The sequence below is a fragment of the Bidens hawaiensis genome, unplaced genomic scaffold, assembly GCF_021521415.1.
Source record: "Bidens hawaiensis isolate Kalapana, Puna unplaced genomic scaffold, B.hawaiensis_p1.1 tig00026007_1, whole genome shotgun sequence".
Taxonomy (NCBI): Eukaryota; Viridiplantae; Streptophyta; class Magnoliopsida; order Asterales; family Asteraceae; genus Bidens; species Bidens hawaiensis.
This window is the reverse complement of record NW_027494186.1, coordinates 143,416-152,771: the sequence shown is the minus strand read 5'-3', so window position 1 is coordinate 152,771 and position 9,356 is coordinate 143,416. Positions and strand designations below refer to the sequence as shown.

At 34.1% G+C, this 9,356-nt stretch overlaps 1 protein-coding gene across 1 annotated transcript; it reads right to left on the bottom strand.

Moving 5' to 3' along the window:
• Positions 1-3,229: 3,229 nt before the first annotated feature.
• Positions 3,230-7,503, bottom strand: LOC143572766 (26S proteasome regulatory subunit 8 homolog A-like). The gene is made up of 9 exons (XM_077057829.1): positions 7,311-7,503; positions 6,692-6,789; positions 6,393-6,617; positions 6,233-6,295; positions 5,200-5,363; positions 4,341-4,497; positions 4,167-4,265; positions 3,985-4,095; positions 3,230-3,499 (listed from the first exon to the last, which is right to left on the bottom strand). The coding sequence occupies exons 1-9, from the start codon at positions 7,501-7,503 to the stop codon at positions 3,359-3,361; spliced, it is 1,251 nt and encodes a 416-aa protein (XP_076913944.1). The 3' UTR covers positions 3,230-3,358.
• Positions 7,504-9,356: the final 1,853 nt, after the last annotated feature.

Below are 9,356 nucleotides of genomic sequence, written 5' to 3'. Positions count from 1 at the left end.
TCAAATGTTTAAGTTTTACGGTTAGAATCGGCATGCAACCAGATATGATGATAGACCGGGTTGTGAAATGTAAGAAAAACATACACTTTGTGAGTTATAACCTCACGGGTGTGTCGAATGACAAAAAGGTGATGTCCGGACCTCATAAACGCGAGTACACCAAGTTGGTACAACCCAAAACCCATAAAAAGGGTAAAATTGGGTCCTAAGGATAAGTCTCGGAGGAAAATGGCTTTAAAATAGAAAAAACGAAGAAAGGCAGAAATTTTGCATTGCATGGCCATGCGAAGCAAAACGCTCCCATGCGAAGGGAAACGAAACCTCCTATGAGAAATTGTTTAAGTTGTGACCCGATTCATTTTTTGATGCGTTTTTGCTAAAGGACCTATTAACGAAAATAAAATTTTTTCGTTAATAAACATGATCATGTTTATTGACCTATTACTTTGAAGTACCTGGCAGCTCAACCCCAGCCAGGTACTGTGAGAAATTGTTTAGTGTATTTGTACTTTGAAGTACGAGGTGATCATGTTATTGACCTCGTACTTTGAAGTACCTGGCAGCTCAACCCCAGCCAGGGGCTCTGTCCCTTAAACCCCTTGCGTTGGTTAATTAGTTTTGTATTGATTGATCGGTGCTTGTTTGATTCTAGACTTGGTGTTTAGGGTTTGTTTGCGGTAGGTACAACCGTAGGGTTTTGTTGCATGAATTTGTGGTTAAAGTACAGCGGTTAGACGCCTTCTTAGAGACCGAGAGGTGATAAGAAGTTAGGGTTGTCTCATTGCCTTTGTATGCTAGAATAAGAATTGCACGAGAGCAAGTTCGTTTCTTGTCTGGTTTAGGTGTTTTGAGCGACTAGTTGATCTATTTTGGTTTAAGTTGAATTGTTCATCTATCCTTGGTTGTGTAGTATTCATTACCATTAGGGTCGAGTGTAGGTGAGACCGAGAGGTGAGTCAACATTAGGACACGTGAACAATTGTTTTCCGGTTTGGTCGTTTTAGCCGATTAAGAGTAGTTAAGGTTTGTTGAGTGAAACCGAGAGGTGATCCAGTGAGCCCGAGCGATCCTTAGTCGTGTCATCTTTAGGAACCAGTGTCTTGATATCATCCAATCCATTTTCTTGTTAGACCTACAGTTTGATTCAAACCTAGGTAGACGTTTTTCTCCATCCAAAGTCAACACCGTTAGTTCTTCGTTAAGTTTTCTATTTTTGGTAACTTGTGTCAGTCAGTCCAGTTAAGTCAGTTTATAAAAAGAAAAATTAAAAATCAAAATCAATTAAATATTATTCTTAGGTAGGTCTTGTCTAGGGTTAGTGATCATTAGCGTTATACGTGTCCTCGTGTTCGATACTCGGACTTCCTAGGTCTATACTACTTGCGACCGGTACACTTGCCGGTTGTGTGTGGTTAGGATTTTCATTTTAAAATTAAAGCTTAGTTGTGAGGGTCATTCGTTATTTTAGGCATATCTGACACACATCACCATCTTTCTTTAATTTTTTTTTTCAAAATAAAAAACACCACATCAAGATGAGAAGACATACTCGACGAAGATAATGGCAATAGTTTGATATTTTTTCAATTTTATGTTTAATTTAATTCACATTTTTTTTTGCTACTTCAGTCCATGATGGAATTCATTAGTAAAGTGGTCAGGGTAATTCCCTAAAACCGAACTATACCGAAAAAACTAAAATCATTTTTTTAATTAATGCATAATAGTTAGGGTTTAGAGATTAACAGATCGTAGCAAACATCTGGGTTGAAATCAACGTCAGGGGGTCGAATATCCCGCATTTCCATGTTTGCTCAAGAAATCGATGCACTAAATCGCATGTGTGTTGTTCAAATCGTGGTATTGTTCTTAAATTTGTTGAATTCAACCCTAGAGGTGTTGTCGATTTGAAGGATTCAAAAAAATTCAAACTTTGGACTAAAGTAGCAAAGCATCAAACCACATGGACGAAAATGACTATTAACTAAAAATAAACAGAATAAAGACAAAAATACCCCTTAAACTTACGGCACAGTTGGATGCGTTAGACGGAGGGACGTAATTGGCTAATGTTTAAAACTATAAGGACTAAATTGACAAAATTTCAAACTTTAGACTAAAGTGACGAAAGTAGCAAACCACATGAACGAAAATGGGCGTTAACTCTAATTTTTATAGAGAAGCTCAAGCATAAGTTACAATTTAGTTTTCTAACATATTTGTGACTTAGGATTTTCTAGAAACATATCGGCTTAGGGATGTATACATCATTTTGTTTTTTAAGTTTTTTGGAACTGTTTTACTTCTTTTCAAAATTTTTTGAACAAAATACAACTAAGCTAATGTCTCATTATGTTTGATACTTCAAAGTGATATTTATCCATCTTTTTCTTTATTTTTACTAGCTTTTATTCCCTGTATTACGCGGTTTGTTTTACATTTTTCGTTTTTAATATTTGTATGTCCTTTTGGATTTTAATTTTATTTAATGTAAGAAATTAATAATATACTTAGGGTTTGAAGATTAAAGAGTTTCACAAATAAATGAGTTGTTATAACCCGTTTACAAGCTATCTGAGTTTAGTGAGACTCATAACCCATTTATTTGTTGTTTATTATAAAGTGTTTCTTAACTATAAATAATATCTTTTAAAAAAAATCGGATATTAATTTTTAGTATATCCTGATTTTATATGATTTTTATATCAAATACTTTGTGAGATTAATTCTTAATTTAATAAGATGTTTTAACCTGTTTAATGGCCATACGGGTTTAGCGAGACCCATACTTATAAATTCAGGTCAAATGCATATGAAAATTCTATTTACAAATAAAGCAATCTGGTAACTTGAAAGAAAATAGAAAGCAACCATAAAGTTTTTAAATAAAGTTTTTAAAGATCTAGTTTATATATATTAAAGATTTCTTTTGACCGACACCTTTTTTTTGTTTATTTAATTTCCTTAACATTTTTTTATAATCTTATTTTTCTTTTTCAAGAAGTTTCCATAGCCAATTACAATTTGTAAACTTCTTATATTTTTTTATAATCTTATTTTTCTTTTTCAAGAAGTTTCCATAGCCAATTACAATTTGTAAACTTCTTATATGCCTACCGCATAAAGGAAATTTACTATTAAACGGGTGGTCACATAAATTTGTTACGTTAAATTCTTTCGAGTTCTTGAACTCAAGTGTCCTTGAAAGTTCACCTTTAACGTAATCACTATAGCATGAATACAAAAGATAACCGCAATTCAAAACAAACCACTTATAGTCGAACGAACACAATCCGAACATAAAAGTTTTAAACATTTGAAAACAAATACTAGGTAGAAAAGTCGTTGACTTGGTTGATTACTTCCACAGCTTGCGTAGAGACATGTTTTTCTCGGTTTCCTTCTTCATAACCTTGGCAACCGCCATCTCAAAATCTTCCTGTGTCACATGAACTCTCCTCTCCCTCAAAGCAAACATTCCAGCTTCAGTACAAACAGCCTGAATTAATCAACCACAAGAAAATTAAAAATAAAAAAAATATATGCTAAAACACACAACTTACTTAACCAAAAAACCGACCCATAACCGAGCCCAAACTAAAACCGATTGTTTGGTTTTATGTTTTTATAAAAACCAAACTTCCAGTTAGGTTCAGTTTTGCATGTATAGAAAAACGTACCAAACCGAATGTATAGATCTCATGCTTAATCTTTAAATGCTAAGTAATTTACAAGAGCTTAACAAAAGGCGTGTCAAATATTTTAGCCCAAATGTATAATTATAAATCAACCATTTTCTTTTTGGCCCAAAAAATTCAAGAGCATATAATAGAACCAAAATAGAACGGCTTTCAAATAGCAAGCACAAAACCGACCCATGCACACCCTCATGCCTACTAACCTCATTATCATCAAGCTACTAATTATTACTATGTAAAAAGGTTAAGAGATAGAACTTCAAAATAAAAGTCAACAGGAACTGACCTTAAGCTCAGCACCCGAAGCACCGTTCATCTTCTCAGCTATCTTCTTCAAATCAATCCCACGCATTAAGTTCATCTTTCTTGAATGAATTTTTAGAATATCAAATCGTGACTACAAACAAACACACAAAAACCAGTATTAATAAAATAAGTTTCAAATATTTAAAGTCAAAATATTCTCACATCTTCATTCGGATTTGGGAACTCAATTTTCCTATCAATTCTCCCAGGCCTGAGAAGAGCCTGATCCAGGATATCAATACGGTTTGTAGCCATCAAAACCTGAAAACATTAAAAAAAGTCAACAATGTTGTATATATTTAGCCAAACAAACACATCCATGATTCCTTCAACTACCTTAATCTTGTTGGATGCTTCAAAACCGTCAAGCTGATTGAGAAGCTCAAGCATAGTTCGTTGCACTTCACTGTCACCGTTCCCGCTTCCAGACTCCATCCGAGCAGATCCGATACTGTCTATTTCATCCATGAATATGATTGATGGAGCATGCTCCCTGCAAGAACAAAGAATATTGATGATAACAATAATAATAACTATAACAATAAATATATTATTATATTAGTTAAAACAACGGAAATTCAACCGAAACAGTAAACCAATAAAATTTAATTAGGTGTTCCAATCTTGTCAATTTTTATATAAATGCTAAAAGTTTAAAAACTTAAGCGACATAAGTAAGCGTATATATATCTTGGTTGCTATCTTCAAGATAAATCTGAAAAACTAATTTCAGAAAAACTAATCACTAAATAGTAAATAGTAACTAGGATGGTCACTTAAATTACGAAAAAAAGGTAGCATTTATACAAAAAATGTTAACAGAATCAAAATACCTGATGAAAGTTGAATGACTGGGGTGTGTCTGAAACCAAAGCAATCAATCTCAATATAAAACCGACAGTTTGGTTTTATGTTTTTTTAATAAACCAATTCATCAACCAAAAACTGAAAAAACCAAACCGAACCAATTGGAACCGAAAAGATTGATTTTAAGTAACTTATTATATAAAAATTAATAAATGATGTAATCAAAATTTTTAGGTCCAAATGTGTAATATCAAATTAATCATTAACGAGCAAAAGCATTTAGGCCCAAAGTTTCAAGCACAAATTTATCAATTAGGGTCACGTTTTGCCCAAAACTTTCAAACATAAATGGAAAAACCAAAAACCTGAAACTGAACAGAGTACAAACCTGGCCATAACAAAAAGTTCCCGGACCATTCGAGATCCCTCACCAATATATTTCTGAACTAGTTCAGAACCAGAAACCCTAATGAAAGTACAGTCAGTATGATGAGCCACTGCCCTTGCCAACAAGGTCTTCCCTGTGCCAGGTGGCCCGTATAGCAGAACCCCCTAAAACATATAAACAAACAAAGTGGCAATATAACTATTATAAATAATACGCTTTGAAAGCTTGCATCTAGAGATAGACATGTAAATGAACCGAATGCTCATTACTGTTCGGTGGAAAGTTTGACCATTTAATAAACGAACAAACATGAACAATATTTTTTGTTCATTTAGTTAAACGAACAAACATAAACACATGGTCGGTTCATTCACTTATGTGAGTGAACGGTTGTTGACTTTGTTCATTATGTTCGTTTATATATAATAAATTAACTTAACTTTTTAGGCTCATTAAGTTCTACTAAATATTTAGGCCCGATAGATAGCTGATCAGCTTACTTCTAATTGGTTTTCGCTCAATTATGTTCGTTTATGTTTGTTCATTAATGTTCATCCTTTTGCATTGACCCGCTCATTTAATTTATGTTCGTATGTTTGCATTTATGGCCCGATCATTTATAGTTTTATACAATTAACAAACAGATACAAACAAACACAAACATGTTCAATTTCTTAAAAATCGCGAACAAAAAAAACCTTTTCGTTTGCTTGGTTAAAGTTAAGCCAAAAACGAACATGTTTAATTTCTTAAGAAATAGACACAAACAAGAGAATCCCGTTTGTTTGATTCTTCATATTCGATCATGTGTTCGGTTAAAGTTCAATAAACAGACACGAACATGTTTATTTTCTTAACAAATGGACACGAACAAAAAATCCCTTTTCGTTTAATTGTTCGTCTCCGATCATATTCGTTTGATTCGTATACAAAACAAAAAAGTTTGATTGATTAAAGTTTAACGGACATGCTCCATTCATGTTCGTTCGATTTGGTTTACAAGCCTATCTATAGATATTGCGTTCATCAGTACCTTCGGTTGAGCAATTCCAAGACTCTCAAATAACTCTGGATGCTTGATTGGAAGTTCAATAACCTGAAATTTGATTTTCCAAACTATTAGAATCAAATGAAACTAAAATTGAAATTTTCAAGATCAAGAATTAAAAAAAAAAAAAAAAACTAGAAATAACCTCTTTAATCTCCTTGATTTGCTGGTCAAGCCCACCAATCATATCATATGTAGAATCAGGAACCTTTTCAACTTTCATAAGGTTGACCAGAGGGTCAACTTTGCTCGGTAAAACCAAGTGAAGAACATAACTGTCATTGCGAAGAGCTACTCGGGTTGATGGAGTGATCTTAGTGATATCAATGCTTTTGTCAATATCAACTACATATTTTCCCTCAGGGTGCACCTGTCATGCAAAAAACGTCAAAAGAAACATATATTTTGATTCCGTTTTAAGAATCGATATAAAACATCACTTACCTTGACTAGCACTTTGGACTTTCCCATTACTTTAACAACTTCACCAACATAAGATCCAGGCTCTTGAAGCAGCTGCAACTCTTCCTTAAGCATCCTGACTGTATTTTAGCATTATAAATTGTAATATTAGTAACAAGCTCTTATGTAAAAACTGAATACCGTAACACAATTTGGTAGTAAAAACTTTGATTGACTTGTTGAATCTATTTAAGATCTTATTATCTATGGTTTCTTGTTGTGGAAACAATTATTAGAAAGCATAACGACAACATCCATGGAGAATACAAACCAAAAAACCATAACTACCAAGATCATAAAACATAGCAGGTGTATAGTTCCTTGAAAATGAACCAGCTTAACACGTCCATATGCACTGTTACAAAAACAAGTCTAAAAGCAGGTTGTAAGTTCTTTAAGTTCCATTAAATTAAAAGAAGAAATAAATCACATTCTATCAATGAATAAAATCTTTAGACAAGTAGCAACCATAATAATACTGAGCTAGTAAGATGGTTCAAAATCCCAACAATTCTGATTTCACTAGGGCTGTAAAAGTTAAACCGAACAGAACAAGGCCCTATTAAAAACAACAAATAATAGAGGATATTTGAAAGCGCACCTCTAGAATTAAGCTCGTTACGCTGGGCTTCAAGGCGGTTGAGATTATGGGTCTTCTGTCGGACCTGAAGCTGAGCATCGTGGATATGTTGCAGGTAATATTGCCTCAACCCCTCACCGGATTTCGGCCTTGAAGAACAGCTGTCGTCTCTGTCCACTGGATCCGATAGCCTCATGGCATCCACAGACGCCATCCAATTGAAGAGGGATAGAGGATTATTATTTTATTTTATTTATGTTCGACGGGTTGGGTTTCTTTGTGCGCAAGACAAGACAAGAGTCTGTGTGTTCGATTTGAGGGTTTCAAATGAATCTGGTGGATTGATCTTAGGGGGTGTTTGGTCCAGAGAATTGGAGGGTGAGAAATGGAAATGGAAACAATTCTCTTGTTTGTTTACGAAAGAAAGATGTGAGAAATGGAAATGGAAACAATTCTCTTGTTTGTTTACGAAAGAAAGATGTGAGAAATGGAAATAAATCATTTCCATTCTCCATTTCCTTTTCTCTAAAAAAAGCGGAGAATTGATTTCTCTAGGGTTTCATTTCTCCATTTTCCTCCTTTTCATTTCTCCCATTTCTCCAGCCTCTTCAACAATCGCATACCTCCACTGGAATCATCTTCTTTCTCCAGCCTCTTCTGACCTCCACTGGAATCCCAATCCAATCCAAGGCACCCCTTCTCTGGTACGCTCTCTTTCTCTACTCCTCTGATCTTGTGTGAGTCTGCATATTGAAGGTATCAATTCGTTTTTTTATGCTCATTACATGTTAACAAATCCAAGGCCCGAACCCGTGTGTTAACAGCCCAAACCGGTATCCTAACAACTACCTAATGAAATAAAGCTTAAAAACCGGTTACATCATTGTAACCTAAACAAAATCATGAACTAACCAAGAAATATACAGTCTAAATGCTGATATAATCAAGAATATTAATGTGCTAAGTTCGTATTATAACAGCCCTCAAAACAGTGGCCACTCTCATGGCCAATCGGTTAATATTTTCCATGTGAAATAGTTTGAAAAACAACTCGTCTTGCAACCATTGAACCCTGGAACTTTATCACATATTTTCCAGCAACTAGGTATCCTTTTTTGTTTGTATAAAAGTATTTTGACGAAGCTATAAAAGTATTATAAAAACCGCGCCTTAAAATACCCTGAAACGACAGTTAAGTGGCTCGTTTGATCAAGAACTGAACCCTATAGTCTAAGTACCGTTATGATATCATTTTAACAGCCCACATATATTATTTTAAACATATAATCTGACCCGAACTTGTTTGATGTGAAAACATACATTTTAAAACCGAACAAAAGGCCTAACGGGCCCAAACGAACCAAAGCCACTATTAAGGTTCCGAGAACCCTATTATCAGTATGAAACTTTTATTAAGTCATTTGCAATATATTATAACTGGCCCAGGACCGTGTTGTGGTGAGGAACCAGTTTTAGTCAATAAATGTGGCAAAGGGCATTCTTGGAATAAAAATATGACAGGTATATAACTAAAACTACAAAACAGAAAATATTGATTTTAAAATAGAAAGCTGTAAGTTAAACGTGTTTATTTTGAACCCTGAACTTGGTATAAATCAGCCCTGAAAGATACCTATAAACCGTGTGTTAAAAAGCATCCGAACCGGCACTTTGGTAACCCGTTTTAATAAGAAACGACACCTGCAGCCTACATGATATTATGACATATTTTTGCAGCCTTAAATATACTATTTTGATTATATATAATCTGATCTAAAACTACTCTAAGTGAAACATCGTATTAAAGCCAAACTAGAACCCGAACGGGCCAAAAACCGGACTCGTACTCGTTAGTGCAGCTTTAAAATATTTTTAAAACCTACGTAATGTAAAACAACTTATTTTTATGTACTAATACAGGTCGTAACACACTTGTTAACCAAAGATGAGTTTTGTTAGAAATGCACCATAAATGTGCTAACGGGCCTAAACCGAAACAAAGCCATATTTCGGTTCCGGGCAGCCTAATATCGGTATTAAACTTTTTTTGTAAATTATTACCACGTA

Bases quoted from the DNA above. Each gene is read 5' to 3' on its own strand.
- LOC143572766 (XM_077057829.1), bottom strand. From the start codon at position 7,503: ATGGCGTCTGTGGATGCCATGAGGCTATCGGATCCAGTGGACAGAGAC. The intron at 4,498-5,199 runs GTTTGTACTCTG...TTGTTCTTGCAG, and splicing joins GAACTTTTTGTTATGGCCAG to GGAGCATGCTCCATCAATCA. The intron at 3,500-3,984 runs GTCAGTTCCTGT...TGATTAATTCAG, and splicing joins CTTCGGGTGCTGAGCTTAAG to GCTGTTTGTACTGAAGCTGG.